Source organism: Lethenteron reissneri, chromosome 44 (assembly GCF_015708825.2).
Source record: "Lethenteron reissneri isolate LAM-NWPU_2019-01 chromosome 44, ASM1570882v1, whole genome shotgun sequence".
NCBI lineage: Eukaryota > Metazoa > Chordata > Hyperoartia > Petromyzontiformes > Petromyzontidae > Lethenteron > Lethenteron reissneri.
Window position 1 is genome coordinate 6,371,983 of NC_083822.1, and position 23,092 is coordinate 6,395,074.

Sequence of the window (23,092 nt, forward strand, 5' to 3'; positions counted from 1 at the left end):
TGGCCACCCGCCCCCTCGTGTGCCGCGCCGGCTTTCATAGGTGCACTTGCCCCAAGATCTTTCGTAGAGCTACACGGGGAATCTTTGTCTTTGCGTATGCGTGAGTTGCGTGCGTGCGCCTTTGTGAACGTGTGCGTGTGTATTGGCAGACGCGTGCGTTCTGGTGTGAGTTTGCTTTGCACATGAGCTGAGCCCACCAACCCAGCATCCACCCACCCGCCCACCACCCATCCACCTCGCTCTGTCCACCAATCAGAAGAGTCGAAGGCGATTCTACAAATAGGGGCCGAGAACTGGACGATCCGAGCACTCATAATATCATCCGGCCGGTGACGCTACCGCACGTGCAGCGGGGTGCAGCTGTGTGCAGCAGGTTGCAGCAGCGTGCAGCAGGGTGGAGCTGAGTGCAGCAGGGTGGAGCTGAGTGCAGCAGGTTGCAGCAGCGTGCAGCAGGGTGGAGCTGAGTGCAGCAGGTTGCAGCTGTGTGCAGTTTGCGTGAAGCAGCGTGCAGCAAGCTCAATTGAGCGCAGTGGGGTGCTGAAGTGTGCATTGGAGTTCAGCTGGGTGCGGTGGGGTGCAGCAGGGTGAAACAGGCTGCAGTCGGCGTGCAGTGGGGTGAAGCAGGGGGCAGGGGGCGACCCGAAGATTAGGAGAGGAAGCGTCTGTCCGTCGCACAGGTTTATTTTGCGGCTTCAGCACAGTCGAGTGGGGGGCGAGCGGACGAGAGGCAGCTGCGATCGACCGTCGGGTGAGTTCACTGGGCTCCTCCTTTTCTCGCGAGTCTCAAGACACGTTCAGGAACATCCTGCTAAGTTTTTTTTTTCAGAAGGGGGTTGGGAAGGTGAATTTGCGAGTAATTTTCCCGAAAGTAGCAAATTTGAATTGTGACGCCTGCAACACATGGCCCTTAACTTCTGTGTTTAGAATATCATCACGGCATCTTTAACATCCACCTGTGAACTACACGGTGTGTATTGTCGATAACTCGTAGTCTTACGAAACCATCGTGTTTTGCAGAGGTGTGGACTCGAGTCATGTGACTTGGACTCGAGTCAGACTCGAGTCATGAATTTGATGACTTCAGACTCGACTTGGACTTGCATAACAATGACTTTGTCCCACCTCTGAGGTGTGGACTCGAGTCATGTGACTTGGACTCGAGTCAGACTCGAGTCATGAATTTGATGACTTCAGACTCGACTTGGACTTGCATAACAATGACTTTGTCCCACCTCTGGTGTTTTGCGTTCACGTCTCGGCACGATCGCTGACTCCCTCTCTATCGTGCGTAAGTGTCAACTCTGACTGTTGTTCACTCTGACCTTCTATAGCTTTAAATGTTGACCCCTCTAAATATTGCTGCTGCCGCTGTTGTTGTTCTCCGTATATTCTCGCTTTCCTCCCAAGAGTCAAACTCACAGTAAATGTGTTTTTTTGGTGAGGCCCATGTTTAAGGGGACCGTTATTAGGTTCGCGTGACCAAATCACCCGAAACGCGCCCCTATCTGGTCTGATCGTGGAAGCTAAGCTGGTGTGAGCCCGGTTCGTGCTTCGACGGGCGACGAATCGTGCGTGAAGCTGGTGCTATCGGCTGTTGGGCTACGTGGTGGGGCAGCCGTGCAGGAATTTACATTGTTGCACTCTGCTTCTACGCCGCGTTCACACTGTTCGTGATGAACACGACGATTTAAATTCGATTGCTGACCAGGATAATGTCAGCGGCGAGCGGCGACATCTGAAACAGGTTGTGGACAACACATTCACCAATCCGCGCTGAGCAGCATGGTGAAGTATGGTCAAATAACCCCCGCGGACCGCACGGTGTGGGGAGGCATTCATCCAGCATGGATGAATGTTGAGCTTCTTTCGCACCGTACGTAGCCAACCGTGCTCATCGGATGTGCGGAGGAAGGACAACACACACAACACAAACAACAGTTCTAAATGAATTAGTTTTCTATCTAGATTCAAAGTGCATAGCTCCAGTGGCTTCCTCATATTGGCACGAAGAGCGTTCCAGACGGCCGCACAAGCGCATCTGAAAACGTCCAATGCAGTAACCGTCTTTGTTATCACAAATTTGAATGCGTGTATTGTGAAATGCACTACTTCATAGCAAAAAGCAAGACAGCTTTGCTTACACAACACATGATTTATAATCTATGTTAAATACTCGACTGGGTTAAAGGTAGCTGAACTCACGTCGACCACCACGGGGGGATGAATGACTAGGGTTAGTGATGGTGCGGATCGTACGTTTAAGAGACTTAACGTGCCAGTTTATGTTGGCTCGGCTCTCTGAGTGAAACCAGTCAACCTCCAGGCTGTCATATTTGGGCCCCCAAAATAGAAAATGTCTTGTTTCTCTCTCTCTCACATATTTTTAGTTATATACTCAGCTACGTTTGCTAAAAAAGAAACTCAAATTTCTCGCCATTCACTAGAAATGCTGTCACTCAGTCTCAATCTTCTGCAAGAGATGTCTATCATGTTGTCGGCCATCAGTGACTGATTAAAGTTTAAATAAATAGAAAGTTTAAATTTGGCCAAAGCACCCATGTTTTTGTTTGAGTCTCCCAATTGGGGGTGTGCGGGTTTTACTTTTTTAGGTCCTCTGAAATTTTGTATCGCGAGTTTCATAACGCTGCTGAAAAAGTCGGGAGGCGAAAATATAAATGTTCTCTTTTTTAAACTCGGGCACGCAAGAGCGAGCATCTGCAGGTTTTGAAGGATTCCGAATCCAACTATGACATTTTTGATAACTCTATTTTTAAGTTTACTTTTTGGGTAAAGTGTGACTCCAATTTCAATAGAAAGCGGATACAATGATTCGTTAATTACAAATAACCCGATGGTTAAATTCATATTCACGATGGAGATGGAGTGGAAATTCAACTGACTGTGGAGATGGAGCGATGAAATTGCCTCCTGCACAGGAGCTGTTCGGATCGCTACATCGCAGGACTTTGAGAGACGCTGGCGGATTGAGATCCATGGCTGCCGATGAATGTTTGAAACATCGGTGGTGACTGCGCGCAAATTACTTTTACATTCAACGCAATCGTTTCGCCGCGTAGTTTCAGTTGTTTGTGCCATGTGGTCCCGGTGAAGCCCTGTAAACGTGTCATGTAATGTGTAATCGTATTTGTAATGTCAATGGTGATGTAATGTTTAATGTGGGTTTCTGTCTGCTTCATTTGCGGTGCTTTATTTGACACGGTTTTGCTTCTGTCATTGTTGGTGACGTGGGTCACTCTTTCAAATGACACTCACCTGGTCCAACGAAATCAACTTGAACATTGTATTTGCAATCTCTTGTGTCATGTCATGTAATGTCCTTCTAATGTTACATGCAATTTATGATGCAACCTATTGGAAATGCAATGCGCAATGCCGTGCAATGTTCTACGTCATGCTTTATAATGCGTTTTTGAAATGCGAAATGCATTTCAACTGTTTCCAAACATGCCAGCCGCTTCCCTAAAATATTGTACCTATCGTATATAACTTGCTTCTGCAATGCGGTGTTGTCCACCTTGGCTGTCAACACACGTCAAAGGGGTTCAGCAGGAAGCATTGCTGATGGCTGGGGGGGTCGGGATTTACGATGGAGTGGAATCCAAGTAAAGGAAATTCAGAACATTTGCCAAACTCTGTTTGGTTGGCAAATGAGCTTTGTGGATGGTCGAGTTTTTCTAGGATGCCCATCACATCAACTGGCAGGCGAGCCTACAGGACTGCAGTGACAGTGATGACAACATGGGGGGATTTCTCAGCATGTGTGTGTGTATATATGTATATGCGATGGTGTACCTAGCCTGGCACAAAGGCTGTGGTGATGTCACCGCCACGTTATGGTAAATGGCGCTTGATGTTGTTACGATGGTTATTGTACTGCGCTACGAACCCGGACCACGCGAGTTTGATTCCTGGCCATGGCTTATCGTGATTATCTGACCCGGCCAAGCACGTCTTCTAGGTCGACTCGGCCTTAAATGAGTAACCTATTTAAGCGTGTAAACATTAATAGCACTGGGGAAACAAAAGCTGTTGGGCATGGTGCTCTCTACACCACCCATCTCGGCGTGCTGTGATAACCTTCATAGATGCTTGCTAACAACACTTGCCCCAATCTGTTAAGGGCAACACGGGGGATATTTGCCTCTTTGTATTATGTGTGTGTATGTAGTGATACAGGGGCTAGCGCATGGGGCTCTGCTCTTAGCCATCTCACTTTTGTTCCCAGCCATGGCTATCGTCAGCGACCAGTAGTATGAGAGCTTTGTTTTGGGCAATTCTATTTCATCTAGAAACCTAGTGGCGGTGTGTAAACATCAGCTCTGGGGAGACAAAGGCGGTCGCGCGTGGTGCGCGCCTACTCCACCCCCTCGTGTTCACCTTTCCACACTGTGCAGGCCTAAATAGGCGTTCGCGAACAGCACTTGCCCCAGCAGTCTGTTAAGGCTACACGGGGGATCTTTGTCTGTGTTCGTGTCTTTTGTTCGCAACAAAGGTGGCTGGGCGTGGTTGCTGGTCACCCACTCCCTCTCCGTGCCGTGTTGGCCTTCCTTCATAGGTGATCGCTAACAGCGCTTGCCCCAGCAGTCTGTAAGAGGCTCCATGGGTGTTCTTTGTCTTTCAGTTCGCAATGGATGAGTGGGACGAGGAGCAGTTCCGGCGCGAGGTGGACAGCCTCAAGTACCAGCTGGCCGTCAAGCGCGAGTTGTCCTCCCAGACGATCCCCGAGTGAGTGAGCACAATAAAAAATTATGCACAATACTTGGGGGCAAAAAGACCTCGTGAATGTAATTGGCCAAGGGATCCCAATGCAGGACCCTCCTTTTGCAAAGAAAGCTCCACAGCTCAGATGATGCTGGCTTGGGCCAAATAAAACTGTACGCATGTACGATGAACTTCTTTCGCAACGTACGTAGTCAAATGTGCTAATCGGAGGTGTGCGGGAAGGACACCAAACTAAAGACGGCTTGGAGACAGGCCCACTTATACCTCTCTTCCACAGTTCCACTGAGAGCCGTGGCCAAACCAGCCCGGCATGGTTCAGGAGGCGCCAGGTTGTTTTTCCACTGCAGAAGCCGAGCCGTGCCGTTGCCGTCACGTGCAAGAAACGAGTAGAAACGTGGCGTGCAATAGGTGACTGATGTCACAAGCAAGGAACGCAATGCATTTATACCAACCCCCGGCTCTGCTTGGCCTCAAGCCAGATTCAGATGTCTTATGAGAGCAGTGTATCACTGTTCGGTTTTGCCTCGGCATGGCAAATAACCGGCGGGGAAAGAAAGCATGCATACCGTGAGGCACTGACGCTGGTTCAGCTCAGATGTGGCAGTGGAAAAGGGCTGATATTATTACTGGGTTTGCAAATCAGGCCAGCAAAGACTGCTTTTTTTACGCCGATGAAATAACAGCGGCGACGCGTGGGCCCTGTCCGCAGGCTTGTCAAGTGGATCGAAGACGGGCGGCGCACGGACCCCTTCCTCAACCCCGAGCTCACCAAGAACAACCCCTGGGTGGAGAGGAGCAAGTGTACCATCCTGTAGCCACCCCCGGGGGACGTGAGGAGGAGGACGAGGGGCAGGGAGGGGAGAGGGACAGGAGGCGAGGAGAGGAAGAGGAGTGGAGGTGAGGAGATGAAGATGGGAGGGAGGAGTTGGGCGGAGGAGATCAGTGGAGAAAAGGAGTGGAAGTGAGAAGATGACGAGGGAAATAAGAGGAGGAAAGAGTAAAGATGAGATGAGGAGGAGTATAAGAGTAGTAGTAGTGGTGAGTTTGCGGAGGTTAGGAGGATAAGAAGGCTAAGGAAATGCGATGGTGAATGCCTCTCTTGCTGCCAGCCTGAGCAAAGGAAAAAGTGTGGGGTCCAGTTGGGGGTGATTTATGGGGACCAATAATGGAACAGTCTGCGATAAGATTCTTCACCGGAGGAGGGAATGCACACGTGACTACACGATGCATCTGTGGCCACCTCCCAAACTGGGTGATCAGCTGAATTATTGAGATTCAGGGCCGCGATTTGAATCAAGTATCGATTCCCTTGATTCATTTTTTACCGTCTCGTTTGTATTGTTCCGCGATCGTTTTCCGTCCCGTTCGTACAGTTTTGTTCGATCCATGGGCCTAAATGTGACGTTAGCGTAGCCTGTGCAGTACGCATACAGCGCTTTTGTCAATCCACTGCTGGATGAAGTGCTCCCCCACATTGCGCAGAGGAAACAAGAAACACACGCCATGCAAACTCACACGGTTCCCGGCATGCGTTTGTTTGTCCTCGGAAATGTTCACTGAGCAACGATTTTTTGCGTTTCAAGCGGCGCTCACGAGGCGGCGTTTTGACTTCGCGAGGCGAACGTCGCCTGTGATGACGTCACTGGGCAGGACAGGAGAGGTCGGCACAGCCTTTTAGCGCTGGTTTTTTCCCCATCCAATAGTCCATGAGATGCTTCAAAATGAGACCGTTTTGCCGTTATCAAAGTATGAAAAAATAAGAATAGATTTTCCCTTTTTTGGCAATAAAACGGGTGTTAAGATGTTCAAACACCAAACAGAAACCTTTGTCAATGAATCTTAAGACCTGTTTTATTGCCAGAAAGGATACAACCTATTCTTATTTCTTCATAGTCCATGAGATGTCTCCTTTGTCGATACCGCGTGAGGTAGCCTAACTTTAGCAGTTTCAATTTCTCTACGTGGCCAGTGATAAATACTTGGAATGAGTGAGACTATCAAGTAATTTACTTTCATTTTCCATCAAATAAATGGGTACGACTAAAGTTTTGCTACTTTAGGTGGTACCGAGTTCTGCTCTGGACCATGAGTGGGCCGATTGATCTTTGATCTCATGACAAGTTTTGTGCAACCGTTTAATCAATTTTGGCCAGTTTTCAACATTGTTGAAAACAACATCATTGTTGTACTACAATTATGTTCATATTGGATCATATGTACAACAGGGCAGACATGCAGACAGATCTAATGCTTAATGCTTTCAACCCCCATTGGTTCCTACGTTTAAAAGAAAGACGAAATGTGAGTTTACTTGTAAATGGAATCACAGTCCCAGATCATGACGGCAGAATGGTTAGAGCGAGTTGTCGGGGGAGGGTGGTGGGTCGGGGGTTGAATTTCCATCATCAAAGCAGTACATGCCCCACCGTATGAACCACGCTGAGTAACCACGCGAGCCAGACCTTGTATAGAAATGAGCATTGTTGTTGTAGCGTTAACCAAAACGATCCAGGATATATGTTTTATTTGGTCATGCCATTCATATTCAGATATTCATTTCGCTTGTGTTTCAGAGTGGGCCGATTGATCTTTGATCTCATGAAGATGCTAAATCGTAAATAGGTTTTGATCGAGTTGCTAAAAGGATACCATTTTTAAACGGATATTTTAAATTCAATGGAGTGCATGTTTTACAATTCACGCAGCTCAATAACGAAATAAATAATATTGCATGGTTTTAATTATATAAAATATTTTATACATATCAGAATTTATAAATTTGTGTCATTAATTAGGGTGATGAATTTTGCTTTGACCATCTCTTAAATAACCTCAGTTATAATTAGAGCTGGGATATCCTATTTCTAAAGTCGTCGATCACTCAACCAAATATATCGATTTTAAGCTTTCGTGACTGCAGGGATTCATCTTCTTGGTTCTTTCGGTAAAGTCACGTAGAAGGGAAATAATAATATAATAAAAGTAAAACATAATAAAATATAAATTATCACGACGTTGCGGCCACAACACAAGCAGCCGTCTTCAGGTGAAGAAACAGAGCTGTCGGAAAGATAGCATCCCAATGTCGCGTCCCAATAGCTCCGTTTCTTCACCTGAGGACGGCTGCTTGTGTTGTGGCCAAAACGTCGTGAAAATTAGTATTTTATTATGTTTTATTTTATTATTATATTATTTCCCTTCTACGTGACTTTACCGAAAGAACCAAGAAGACAAATATATCGTTTCATTACTCGACTAATTGGATAACAATTCATTTATTTTTTAAACTCGGACATTTGTCCGCATATGTGCCACTGGATGGGAGGTTATGGGCGTGGCATCATCAGTTGTATTATGATGGGCGTGGCTTGTAGGGGGTTTCCTGCCTTCGGGAAGCGTGATGCTGAAATGGTCGCTGTTTTTTTAATTGACCACATGTTCCTCTGGTCAAGGAACACAAACCTTCACGCAAACTGCGGTCATCCTCGCAGTGGCTTTTGGCTAGCCATCGAACAAAGACGGCCACTGCATCGCGCGCTTTCAGATGTGTTTCTGCAGCCGCCTGGAATACTCTTTCATCCGATATTAGGAAGCCACTGGAGCTATGCACTTTAATATCTAGATTTAAAACTAATTTCTTTAGAACTTATTTTTGTGTTTAGTTTGTTGTCCTTCCCCCACATTTATGATTAGCACGGTTGACTACGTACAGTGTGAAAGAAGTTCAACAACATACATGCACACAAAAGTTATAAGTTTAGTCAATTCACATAATCGACTAATCATATCAGCTCTAGCTATATTGCACTCTTTGCAGGCGAGTAGCTAGGTAGGTGTGCAACTGTTGTGACTTGTGACATTGCCTACACAATTACCTCTGCGGTGGCGAATAGCGCGAGTGGTGTGTGTGTGTGGTGATTATACACGACCGCAATGGTGTAGCTTGTACAGAGTAAGTTAACACGATTTTGAATTTAGACAGCATCTACATGCAACCGAATTTCACGACGCTGTACCAAACCAGACGCATGCACCTCACCGGTACCAATGAGGCGTGTTGTTATATGTCCTATATTTTAAGAGAGAGACGGTCATAGGCAGAGAAGAGGAGGACATGTATTTAGCTTGGACGTGGACAGATGGTTGAGGGAAGTAAGCTCCAGATCTTGGAGGCAGCAAGGAGGAGAAGGCGAAGCAATTGACGAATCGAGGGTTGACCTCTACATAAGAAGAAGGTCAACTCACTGGTTCCATCAGAAAGCTTCGGCTGCTGCAGCGCAGAGCGCATGAAGGCGGCGCCTGGTGGAAGAGGGGAGATTCGGCTTGCACGTTGGAACCGGCGATAATTGAATCCATATTCAGAGATGTTCAATTCGACATCGCACCAATATACCTTATTCTGTACACAGTCTGTAGGAATTCACCGCCCATCGTTGTTCTGTTAATTGTTTGAGAGCCACGAGTGCAGTGGAAGGGGGCGAGGCTGATTCATTTACCCTCAGAGGAACGCCGTAATCCTCATCCAGTCCGTCATCGGTCTCAGCCGTGGTCTATCCGCTGCTGGGTGAAGGGCATCCCCCCTCGGAGTCGCTCACGGTACTGCAAGGGGCACGGTACACTTCACTCCTGCGCATGAAGCGATTCCGTAGCTCCATCTCTCTACACGGGTTGTACTCTCCGGCGCGTTCTGCACTCCTCTGGCTGCCATTCGGACTAGAGCAGTTACACTCCGACTTGATGCATTGCACGGACTTAAGAACAATGTGTGAATAAGTTGTTTTTGCTCTTGTCAGTATGCACATCTCCACCCCGCAATGTCCTCTACCTGCCGCCACTGGCGATGGCCTTGGGCTGTGGTCGTCCTTGCAACAGAGCTGCACTCAGCGGGCCTCACCAGTTGCAACACATTCTGAGATCTTCTTGGTTCTTTCGGTAAAGTCACGTCGAAGGGAAGTAATAAAATAATAAAAATAAAACATAATAAAATAATTCTCACGACGTTTCGGCCACAACGCAAGCAGCCGTCCTCAGGTGAAGACCAGGTCTTCAGACGCTGTCTCCCCGACAGACCTGGTCTTCACCTGAGGACGGCTGCTTGCGTTGTGGCCGAAACGTCGTGAGAATTATTTTATTATGTTTAATTTTTATTATTTTATTATTTCCCTTCTACGTGACTTTACCGAAAGAACCAAGAAGATGAATCCCTGCAGTCACGAAAAGCTTTAAATCGAAATTTTACACATTCTGAGACTCAGTCTGAACGTGGATGAAGCAGCGGTGCAGTGGTTAGAAGACTGCGCCATGACCCCATCTACCTGAGTTTAATTCCCGGCAATGGATAACATCAGTGGCCAATGATATAGGAACCTTACCCTGTTCTGTCCCACCCGACCTCCCCACCACCTTACTCACCCTCCACTTGACGAGGGTGGTGAAGTATGGTCAAATACTCCCCCCCCCCCCTGATGAACAATGCAGCAGAGGGATGCCTTCATCCGGCAGTGGATAGACAAAGGAACAGTCAATTATTATTAATTTAATATAATTATTGTAAAATTGCCACTGTTGATCTGTCTGTGTAATGCATGATGAATGGGCTGCGTGCGTGAACTATACAATAGAGTATGCACGGACCGATAGCAGGCCATTCAAGTGTACACTGATGACGTGACGGACAATCGAAATGCACTATTGTAGGCGCGTTTCATTGCTTAGAGTATGTATAATAAATTCAGACAAAACCACAGCGGTACGTTTGACAGCGCTTTCTCTGTTTTCTGTTTCATCTTGAACCAATTGTATCCCGATTGTGCCATTGTCGTCGTCACGTCGTGAGTTTGGAGATGGGCAAACGTCCACATGTAGGGCCACAGAGCTTGGGCAATCGTTGGCGCCAGCTCTTGGCTGCCTGCCCGCGTTGTCTGTGGTGTTCCATGCCTCCAAATCATTCTCTATATTTCTCTAAGCGTGAAAGAACACTGTGCACCTTCCAAGTTCTACATTATGAGATGAATAACCCATTGGGATCTCCCTCAACACAGTGCATCCTATTGTGTCAAGGCATGGCTCGCAGAAGTGGATGTCACAGAGCTATCGCTGATATGCCTTCAAATAGGGAGCAGCAGTTTTCCAACCCGCTCTGCCATATGAGAGCATTTTTAAATCCTTTATATTAAATTCGCTTGCTTGCTTGCGTGCTTGCGTGCTTGCTTGCTTACGACCGTGCAAATCTTTCGGTCGTTTTTTAACCCACTTCTCGTTATCCAATCGAGCTGACATTTTGCACACAGACTCGTTGTGCGTGACAATTAATTTTGGTGAATTTTTTTTCTCCAAAATTTTACACTGTTTAGGGAATTTTTTTAAAATATTTAATTACCAATTGATTAATGCTGCCAGACAATCATCTGACCCATAGGTGGCAGCCATCACAATCTAGAGGACGAGAGGACTCTAGCCGCCACGCATATAAAGGATTTATAGTGAAAAACTTTGTTTTTACGGGTTAATTTTTCGTTGCATGCCTGTCAAAACCGTAATTTAATTCTCAAGAGCTGTAAAAAAGTTTTGTTTGCCAAATTAACTGCAGAGACAAATTTAATGCAACGTTTTATTGTGCAGTCATTGGTGACCGGGCACAGAGATCATCAACTCGTTACGCTTGAGAATCAGGTTTAAATGAACAGGGCTGGATTCGAACCCAGATGTCTCGGCAATGGTAGCCCTCTGCCCTTCGTATCAGACCCCATGGTGTATACTGCGGTCTCCAACGATCATACATACACTATCTGACCTCTCTATATATTTGATATGACGAAGGGCCATTGACCGAAACGTCGCCGGTCATACATTTGTCCTTTTTAAGCCAGCGTTTTCTGCCGAGTTTGTGTTTTTTTTGTTATTTGTGCATGGAGGCCTATCAACGAATACTTCGTGTGTTTGTACACTTCAAGGCACCACCGACCAGAACGGAGGCAGGCTCCCTTAGTGCACGGGGTCTCGCCGGCTCGCTTGCTGCACAGCTGGGGATGAACCGCGCCTGTGCGCGTGACCGAGCAGCCGCGCGCGCGCGCGTGCATCAGCGGCGTGGGGGAGACGCCGCTAATTGGGAACACTGGGGGGGGTGGGGGTTGGGGGGGGGACGTCACACCCACCCCCCTCTGCTACTCGCCAGTAATTAACACCGAGCGGAATTGTCTCCCGCTAACGAGCTCCGCGGGGGGTAACACGTGGGGGGTTGGGGGGGGGGGTGTGCGAATGCGGCTGTGGGAGGTGAGAGATTGAGGGGAGAGTGGTGGTGGTGGTCATGGTGGGGACGGTGCAAGTGTTTACGTGAATGTTGTCCGTGTGTGTGTGTGTTTCAGTCTCTCTGCCTGTCTTTGTGTCTGTTAATCCACGTCTTTGTGTCTTTCCTTGTTATGCTGTGTCTCTCTCGATGTCTTTCTCCGTGCCTATATGCATTTCTGTACGTCTGTCTCTCGTTGTCTCTCTGTCTCGGCGTTACTAACAATTGGTATTTGTGTATGTAATATGTACGGATTACAGCACAGCGAATACTGACATAATCTTGAGATGCATCGCATTTATAGACGCTTCACAGTCGCCGGTAAACTGGACTCAACAAAACGTAACTCACATGAGCGTCATTTGAATTCCATCGTTTCTGCATGCTCCTACACAGCAGGCTAATGCGGCACATCTAATTGAGTAATACATTTCATCACCGTGCCCAATGTGCTTGTAACACGCCGTGACCAATTCACCGCTGGATCAAGGCCTGTCCACACGCTCTTGCGATGCTGTGAGCCATCTCGACGCTGCCCACGAGCCGATCTCATCGCTCGCTTCTCTCGCTTGGCTGCCACTCGTTCATTATCCTTGACCACTGGCCGTCGTCACCTCGAACGATGCGTCCTGCCCAAGCCAACTCACCTTCTTGCGGTAGAGGAAATGGGAGCAGCCAGAACGTCCCTTGGACCCGGCCGTTGTTCAGTGCCGGATTAAACTCGTGCGGGCCTGTAGCGTATGTTGTTATAAAGGGGTCATACATTAAAAAAAGCATAACTATTAAAACACTAATTTTTAAATTGCATAGTAAAGTAAATGTATGTTTTCATTTGCTATACAGCCAGATAATACGACCAATCGCTAACCTTAAACACCCAGACGTTCATAAAAATTGAAGGCGGTATAGTACTATAGTAATCGAGCAAGTACAGAATCACTGAACCGGAATTTATAGCTTGAAAGCATTTAGCGCGGGGCCCTTGAAAGTGCGGGGCCCGTAGCGTATGTGGCTACTTTTGCTACCAGGACAATCCGGCACTGCCGTTCCTGCCCTCCCTCCAGCCAGCCAATCTTTTGCTTTACTCGTATGAAGCACGAAAAGCACGCGTGGTGTGAAGACGTCGCTGCCTCACTACCAAAGTCCCCAGCTCCCCACCCACGGGTGTCCCCCTCTCATGGGTAACAACACCCAGACCCCCCCCCGCAACCCCCCCCCGCAACCCCCCCCCCCCAGTCGCCCCTCCCCCCAGCCTCTACGATGCGCCCCCACCCGCGTGCCCCCACCCGCGTGCCCCCTTCCCTCTGCGCGCTGAACAGCGCATGACCCTCCAGCCAATCAGAATGCGTGCCGTGCGATGCGTAGCCAGCCAGCCAGGCCGCCAGCCAGCCAGGCAAACTTTGGGAAAACAATATATCCGCGTTTTTGGTTGTCTGTCTCGCAGTGTTCATTGAAATTTCGCTCCTCTCTATGCTTATTTGCACACTCTTAGGCTTTGCTTACACCTTTACCAATGTCCACGTGTTTTGATCCACACGTCATAGTGGAGAACAGGCGACGATTTAAAACGTCCCCCTTCAGGCACGAGTGCTACGTGAAGTTTATCCTCAAATTCGGTTTTCCCAAACCGCTCGAACCATCCTGGCTGTAGTTCCCCTCGTCACTGTATTTGTTCACTGTGATCCAGATCCGGCTTCAATAATTGCACTCGGTATGCATATTCTTGTGTCTTCGCACCTCCGATTAGCACGGTTGGCTACGTACGGTGAGAAAGAATTTCAACATACATACTTTAAACAGTTGAGTCCCTTCAACAATGATTTACCTGAATAGTGTATAGCATCCGAATGTGTTCATCGGTCAATGGAATACAATAGAGTCGTTTTTTTTGGTGTGTTGGACCATTTTACTTCGGCAAACAGCAATACGATCGCGCGTTACAATTCACCGGTTCGCGTGAGCGACGCAACTGCGTCTTGAGTCCGCAAGGCTCAGCGGGCTCGAGGAGGACACCTCCAAGTGGAGAGACTGGTGACGAAGGGACAGACATCGTGAAGACCACCACACCCACACGGCCGAGAGGGACACGATCGGGTGAGCCTGGTGGCGGCTGCGGTGGAGATGGTGCATGGGCACCGCAGGGCCCGTGAGGCTTTGGCGACAGCGTGGGCAGGCGCATTCATTCAGCGGTGGATAGAACGCGACGATGTACGTACAGCCTGTGCGATAGGGAACTGCTGCGTGCAAGGGTGTACGGAATACTTTAACAGTGCACTATGGTTATCACGTATCGTGTTGGAGGTCCGTCTTGCAGACGACAAAGACAAATGTCCCCCCCTGGGTACTGTAACTTTAACAGCTTTAAATTTCGATTTAAAGCTTTCGTGACTGCAGGGATTCATCTTCTTGGTTCTTTCGGTAAAGTCACGTAGAAGGGAAATAATAAAATAATATATATTTTTTTATTTCCCTTCTACGTGACTTTACCGAAAGAACTAAGAAGATTTAACAGCTTTTTGGGGCAAGTGCTGTTTAACGAACACCTATGAGGGTCGGCATGGCACGACGAGGGGGTGGGTGGTCAGCACCACGCACGGCCGCCTTTGTCTCCTCAGTGGCGAGGTCTACACACCGCACTAGGTTACTCATTTGAGGCTGAGTGGAGCTTGCGGAAATTCACATGCGCGGCAGCAAAAAATAAATAAACGCGTGATTAACCGCAACTGTTCGAGCAGTCTGACGCAGGACCCTCCTGCAAACGAATGCTGAGACTCGGCGGTGGCTTTGCGACAAATTCGGTAAGCGGATTGTGGAGGGTTTCGGGTGGTTGGTCCCGTAGAATATTCCGAGGGGAAATGAAACCCTGCCTACAGTCTACATGAATGGGCACGTCAAGGATACAATTTTTTTTAAAGAACTTACACTTCCCGTCAATCACGGTGCCCTCGGAGTGCATACATTCAGCAGCATTGATTCAATACAAGCAAACTCTGGGTCTGTTTCAAGAATGTTCACCACAGCGACGCCAACAATCACTTTGTTGAATGTAGGATTTTGTGTCGATCTGGAACACTCATTTCAAACCTTTTAAAACAGTCTGCCTCAGCAGCAGACTATGATTTCCCACCTGATGACGGACGCTTGTGTTGCGCCCGAAACGTCCTGATTTATTTTATTTTATTCCTACGTGACTTTACCGAAAGAACCAAAGAGTATGGATTCTGCAGTCACGAAAGCTTCAAATCAAGATGGGACCCATATCTCTAAGATAGCGAGAGAAGAGGCTCCTTGCTTATCAAATCCGGCAGTTCACTGGCTATTGGTCCAAGCAAGCCTGAGTTGATGACACGCTGTGGGTCAGAACGGGTCGAGACTCTGCTTGTATTGAACCACTTTCAGGTGGAACTATTCACTATCACGAGGCCTCGTGACTAACAGGCAGCGCACAGAACACTGCAGGATACAGCACAGCACGTTCAAGAATTAAGCTGCCGTGTGTCGAGTGAATAGAACCAACACCTCGGTCGAGATCCAAACATCGCACCTCCTGGCTTTGACATTCATCGAAGACACCGCGTGGTGTAACCAGAAACAACATGGGAGCATCAACAGGGTAGATGCGCGTCCATCTCCTTAATGAATCGGAAATTCAAGACACAAGTCACAGCGGTGCGATTGTTGGCCATGCAACCCAAGCTACGGATGATAAAGCAGACCGCTGTGGTCTGCGTGCCTTCAATGGAGGATTAGCAAAACCAGACCTCTCGTGGCCAGCAGGCCTCGGACATTGCCATTTAGTTCATTGCACGCAGTGGCATCATACGCAAGGACAGACTGAGAATACAGAAGTCTCGTGCAGGCGAGACGACTGACGCTAGGGGGCGATGCAGACAATGGGAAGGAAAAACTTCGCGCATCAATGAATGGGCAACAATGTGACGGGCTCTCGATATTTCGATTTAAAGCTTTCGTGACTGCAGGGATTCATCTTCTTGGTTCTTTCGGTAAAGTCACATAGAATGGAAATAATAAAATAATAAAAATAAAACATTATAAAATTATGCTTTATTTTTATTATTTTGTTATAATAAGAACATAATAAAAATAAAACATAATAAAATTATGCTTTATTTTTATTATTTTGTTATTTCCATTCTACGTGACTTTACTGAAAAAACCAAGAGGGCTCTCAATAGTTAAAGCATCTCTATTTTAACCAGTGGACATTGCGTAAAAAATAACCCGAGTCGGGGAATCGAACCCATGCGCTCTCTATGCGTGGTGATAAATAGCGCTGCTCTGAAAGTATGCTACAACCCATGGGCATCTCTAATCCTAACCACAATACGTAGGCTTTCGCAACCAATATAATCCATATGATCTGTTTTTGGGTTAGATGAATATAAATGCGTCGTTAAACCCGCCACCACCCGACGCAGCTGTCGCCTGATGATGCTAGTTGTAATTACTGGCAAAACGTCGAATTCGAATTGTAAATGTTGTGGGTTTACTCTCTAACCCATCGGTAGTGCTGGACTAGTAACGAATTGCTATGTTTTGTTTACGTGACAGATCTTACTAATTGGCTGTGTCGGGTGGTGGAGGGTTTAACGACGCATTATATTTACGCGATCTAACCCAAAAACCTTTATTATGGCCTAACCACAACGTGATGCGTCCCTATGCTGAGAAGCAATGGGGGAAATGCTTGCTTGGAATTAGCAAGAGCAACGCACACATTAGAGACAGAGAGGCAATCTATACATTATAGAACATTCGCAGTTTATATTCATCACGTCGACTGGAAAGACACTTTTTTTACCAGGTAAGGTCCACTGAGCGATAGTTTTTTTTTTCAGAAGCAACCTGGCCACAAATGATAGCTCAACGAAGTGGCTTATCATGTGGAAATGTAAAGTAGTCAAGTACTCTAAATGCATATTTCTAAATATGGAGGGAAATCCAGAGGACCCGGAGAAAAATCCACGCGACCACTGGGACAACACGCAAACTCCAAATATACAGCAGGCGTCAGGGTCGGGATCGCACCCACGACCTCCTGCATACCAGGCGAGGTAGTTAACATCTCGCCACGGCATAAGGACATCCACGGCGAACATGGAGGGACGACATCAGCTCACGTGCGGGTGCTTGGTGTAAATAGTACATCACAAGATCGTGAGAGACGGTGGCGTCTCAAAGAGAGCGGCCCCTTCATCCAGCAGCGGATTGAGCATGGCTGACGATCGCTACGTCACGCGCAACAAAACTACCGTCGCCGCGTGTCACGTGCACCGAAACCAAGACCAAGCCTGAGTGACAACGCCGATTATTGTTGTTGGGCGAGCAGGGTAGCCGTGACGAGACGACGTGGCATCCCTGCCAAACGTTTCATTGTCCAGACAGAATGAGAGGGGGCGGGGGGGGCTGTTGAGAGTAAGGTGGTTTAAGTGATTCAAGAAAGTGAACGGTCAAAGGGGCTTGTCAGGTCTGTCAACGAATCGAGGATTGGATTATTGGATTATGTGAGATCTGTACCGCATGAACGAGCGGACACGGCCGGGGTTTTGTGCACACAGGGACTCATCATTCTGCATTCGCTCCTCCGGTTAAACGTGTAATGACCAAAACATCAACAACTGTGCGATGATGGTGATGTTAAAAACAACGATCTTTCAACAACTCAGTCCGTCCAATGTTGATTATAATGATGTAGATGATAGTGATATTTCAATACATTTGTCGTAGTAAGACGACGTTGAATATGTGTAAAGCAAACGTGTTTCAATTAGTAAATGGTATAATGGTGAAAACGCATTTCAGTAAATCAATAGAAGGATGATGGAGATGTACAAATTCATGAAATATTTCAATAAACGAGTAAGATAATGATTCAGAGGTCACTCAATATCGAGCACGTTTGTCTGTTTCCGAGGTCAGGTCACGCACCTTCGAACACAATCGAAATTAGCATTTTGCAAAAGGAGTTCTCTCCCCCCCACCGCTTCCACCCTCCCATCACATTCGCCGCTATATCAAGTAAATTACTCGTTTTATCTTCATATCACTCACTTTTATTCTATATGTGGATATCGATTTATACTTGAAATGAAACATCATCTGGCCTGAAATCGTTCGTAATATGCTGAACCGTGATGGATGGGGAGGGCGTGTAGAGGCGTTAAACCAACAGTGGCTAGACAATGGCTGATGACGATGAAAAATGGGGGTCATCACCTCCTAGTACATCCTCCCTACCTCAACTCTCCGCCTCACCAGAGCAGATGGATTCTCCACCACATCCAAACGCATTTAGCGCACGCTCACAGGAACACACAAATTAGTAACATTTCCGAACGTACACGGACACAGTTCAGAGCTGGCTCGGGAGAAGAAGGGAGAACCCCCCCCCCCCCACGTGTCTAGGGAGGCGATGGGAGGGATATCGGTGGGGGAAGTAACTACGGGAGGGGGTGGGGTCGAGTTAACGCGATTACTTTAGGGGGGGGGGCTGCAGCCCAGGTCCTCGGATTTTGAGTGCCCCCCGCCCCGCCCCGAAATAATTAATGAAATAAAATACACTGTGTACTGATTTCGAATTTTTGAGATTAAATACTGTTTCATTCTGACACATCCTCTTGTTCATGCTACATTTCAGCCAGAGCATAACTATGTGGGCATGCAACATCAAATTATCATGAAGGGTTAGTACATCTATATATACGTTCGATGGATTATGGTACTAGAGGATACAAGATTTATAATATATTATGGATAATCGTACATTGTACTCCAGTTATAGTGCCTTACACCGATGACCCGTATTCCAAGCCAGCCGAGCAGCGTTACGGATACTATCGAGAGAGAAATAATGAAGCCCGATGCGTTACCAGCAAGTCGTGTTCCTAAATTAAAGGTTGTGTTCGTTTCAACTTGAATTTAGCATTACAAGTCGTACGTCGTATTTAAAATCCATGGGTCGTGGTGGAACGATTAATGAATACATTTACCAACAGGGCTCTCCTAAAACAACTACAGCAGCCCCTGCCCCCCCCCATTAAACTTAATCGAGCCCTGTTGCTGCCACTGTGTGTGATGCCGCTGCTATTGATTGATGATGCATTTGGTGATGATTGCTACTTCCACTGTGGGTCCCCACACGCAGCAGCGTGGCGCGCTCCCCAATAATCATCAAACTGAACCCGGGGAGCATCAGCCCGTGGCGGGGGTGCCGCTGGAGGAATTGCGCGCGTGCTGGGCCGCGCGCGCGGGCGCGTACACCACGGCGTAGAGCAGCCACAGCAGCACGAGGGCCAGCACGAGTGGCACGCCGCACAGCTGCACCGTGAGCGGCTCCTGGCAGCGCGGCTGCAGCATAACCGGCCCCGGCGCTCACTCACTCACCCAGACACTCACTCACCCAGACACCAACTCACCCACCCACCCAGACACCCACCCACTTACCCAGACACCCACTCACCCAGACACCCACTCACCCAGACACTCAATCACCCACTCACCCACTCAACCACTCACCCACGCACCCACCCACTCACCCACGCACCCACCCACTCACTCACCCAGACACCCACCCAGACACTCACCCAGACACCCACTCACCCACCCAGACACCCAGACACCCACTCACCCACTCACCCAGACACTCAGACACTCACCCAGAGACTCACTCAACCACTCAGATACCCAGACACCCACTCACCTACTCACCCACTCACCCAGTCACCCAGACACCCACTCACCCAGTCACCCAGTCACCCAGACACCCACTTACCCAGACACCCACTCACCCAGACACCCAGACACCCACTCATCCAGTCACCCAGTCACCCAGACACCCACTCACCCAGACACCCACTCACCCAGACACCCACTTACCCAGACACCCACTCACCCAGACACCCACTCACCCAGACACCCACTCACCCACTCACCCAGACACCCACTCACCCAGACACCCACTCACCCAGACACCCACTCACCCAGACACCCACTCACCCAGACACCCACTCACCCAGACACCCACTCACCCACCACTCACCCAGACACCCACTCACCCACCCACCCACTCACCTAGACACCCACCCAACCACTCACTCACCCACTCACCCACCCACTCACCAAATCACTCACTCACCCACTCACTCACCTACCCTGTTGCTGATGAGGATTATGGTAGTGATGTTGATTGCGATGACACTTGTGTGGTGATGATGGCGAGGCGATGATGATAACACGTTTGTGCAGTGATTGTGGTGCTAGTTTTGATGATGGTAGTGGTTTGGTGATGGTAGAGTGATGGTGAAGTTAGGGTGATGATTGATGGTGGTGTAGTGCTGGTGGTGATGAGGTTTGGGTGGTGTAGTTCTGGTGGTGGAGATGACAATGATGGTGTGGTGCTGGTGGTGATACGGATGATGATACTTTGCTGTCCTGCAGCCTTTCCTGCTGTTGATGTTAATGCTGATGATGGTTGTTGCTGCTTTTGCTGTTTCAGTTGTACCTTCTGCTGATGCTGATTGTGCTAATCATGATGCTCATGCTTCTGCTGCTCCCGATGTTGTTTTTTCTGTATTCCAGCATTCGAAACTAATGCTGCTGATGCTGCTTTAATTGCTACTGATGCTGCCAATGCCAATATGGAGAACGATGGTAATGCTGCTACGCTTGCTGTCTCTCAGCTGTTGCTGACGATGTTGCTGGTGGGTTTACTGCTGGAGCTGACACTGCTTAGTTGCTGCTGCTACTTTTCTGAAGATGCGGTTTGTACTGTTGCAACTGCTGTTTCTGTTGCTGCTGATGTAGCTGCTATAGCTGCTGGTGTAGCTGCTGCTTCTGATATAGCTGCTGTAGCTGCTGATGCTGATGTAGCTGCTGCTGCAGTTGATGCTGTTGTAGCTGCTGATGTAGCTGCTGCTGATGATGTAGCTGCTGATGCTGATGTAGCTGCTGTAGCTGCTGCTGTAGCTGCTACTGCAGTTGATGCTGCTGATGATGTAGCTGTTGCAGCTGCTGGTGTAGCTGCTGCTGTAGTTGATGTTGATGATGTAGCTGATGATATAGCTGCTGCTGATGTAGCTGCTGCTGGAGCTGCTGCTGCTGATGTAGCTGCTGATGTAGCTGCTGCTGATGTAGCTGCTGCTGCTGCTGTAGCTGCTGATGTAGCTGATGTAGCTGCTGCTGATGTAGCTGCTGCTGATGTAGCTGTTGTAGCTGCTGTTGTAGCTGCTGATGTAGCTGCTGATGTAGCTGCTGATGTAGCTGCTGTAGCTGCTGATGTAGCTGCTGTGGCTGCTGATGTAGCTGCTGCTGATGCAGCTGTTGTAGCTGCTGATGTAGCTGCTGCTGATGTAGCTGTTGTAGCTGCTGATGTAGCTGCTGATGTAGCTGCTGATGTAGCTGCTGATGTAGCTGCTGCTGATGTAGCTGCTGTAGCTGCTGCTGATGTAGCTGTTGTAGCTGCTGATGTAGCTGCTGCTGATGTAGCTGTTGTAGCTGCTGATGTAGCTGTTGTAGCTGCTGATGTAGCTGCTGCTGATGCAGCTGTTGTAGCTGCTGATGTAGCTGCTGCTGATGTAGCTGTTGTAGCTGCTGATGTAGCTGCTGCTGATGATTATGTAGCTGCTGTAGCTGCTGATGTAGCTGCTGCTGATGTAGCTGATGTAGCTGCTGTAGCTGCTGCTGATGTAGCTGTTGTAGCTGCTGCTGTAGCTGCTGCTGATGTAGCTGTTGTAGCTGCTGATGTAGCTGTTGTAGCTGCTGATGTAGCTGCTGCTTTGTATGTGCTGGCGATTCTCGATGTTTTTGCTGCTGCTACTTTTACGCCCCTTTTGCACTTGCTGCTGACGATGCGTTAACTGCTGCGGCTGCTGCTCATGCTACTTTTGTTGTTGCTCTTGCTGCTGCTGCGGCTGCTGTTCTCCCTCCCGTTCTCGTTGGGCTCGCTCGCAGCCTCTGCCTATTTTTTAGCAGCGGGATAACTGGCTGGCTGCTGCTGCTGCTGCGCTACTGCTGCTGTTCCGGCCTCTGTCTGCTGTCCCCCGTGCCTCGTGGTCGTGTTGCTGCTGCTGCTTCTTGTATTACTTGTACTACGGTTACTTCACCTATTGCTGCTCCTGCTGTTGTTTTTTCTCCTTTTTGGTGTCGCTGCTGCTGCCGCCGCTGTTCCAACTCCTCCTCCTGCTGCTTGATGATGATTAGGATGATTCTGCTGTCGCCGTTGCTATCGCTACCTGCTCTGCTGCAGGTGCTGATATGCTGCTGTTATTGTTTCTTCCTATGAAGACGACGATGATGATGATGGTGATGCTGCTGCTGATGCCATTGCGGGCGTTATTGTTGCAGCTGTCACTGGCTGCTGATGCGACTGTTGCTGCCGACACCCCCGTCGCCCCTGTTATTGCTGCTGCTGATCCCGTTGTTGCTACTGCCGCTGTACCTGCTGCTGTTGATGATATTGTTACTTCTGTTACTGTTCTTACTCCTGCTGCTGATAATATTGCTGCTGTTTATTTCCCTGATCCTGTTATTACTGCTGTTGATGCTGCTGTTAATGCTGCTGTTAATGCTGCTTGCGTGGGTGCTGCTGTTAATGCTGCTGTTGCTGCTGATTGCGTGGGTGCTGCTGTTAATGCTGCTGTTGCTGCTGATTGCGTGGGTGCTGCTGTTAATGCTGCTGCTGCTGTTGCTGAAGTCCCCGATCCCGCTACCGCTCAGCACCGGCAGGGCGCGCGCCAGGATCGCTCTCCGTTCCAGCCTCCTGGAGACGCGTCACGTTCACGTGAAGCATCGCCATGAGCACAGCAACCAACACGGACCAGAGACGTCAACAAAGATAACAATTTTAGAACCACAACAACGAAACAAAGACCCCCCGCCCGTATTGCCTTAACGGACTGTTGGGGCAAGTGCTGTTAGCGAACACCTATGAAGGCCGGCACGGTACACGAGGGGGTGGGTGGCCAGCACCACGCCCGGCCGTCTTTGTCTCCCCAGTGGCGTGTCAGATATTCGCAACTGGTATTGGTCCATGAGCGGTAATCGAAC

The 23,092-nt window shown here is 48.6% G+C and overlaps 1 protein-coding gene across 1 annotated transcript; it reads left to right on the plus strand.

Annotated features, from left to right (window-relative positions):
• Positions 1–303: 303 nt before the first annotated feature.
• Positions 304–7,727, plus strand: LOC133353571 (guanine nucleotide-binding protein G(I)/G(S)/G(O) subunit gamma-13-like). The gene is made up of 3 exons (XM_061569906.1): positions 304–748; positions 4,643–4,746; positions 5,453–7,727. The coding sequence occupies exons 2-3, from the start codon at positions 4,649–4,651 to the stop codon at positions 5,556–5,558; spliced, it is 204 nt and encodes a 67-aa protein (XP_061425890.1). The 5' UTR covers positions 304–748; positions 4,643–4,648; the 3' UTR covers positions 5,559–7,727.
• Positions 7,728–23,092: the final 15,365 nt, after the last annotated feature.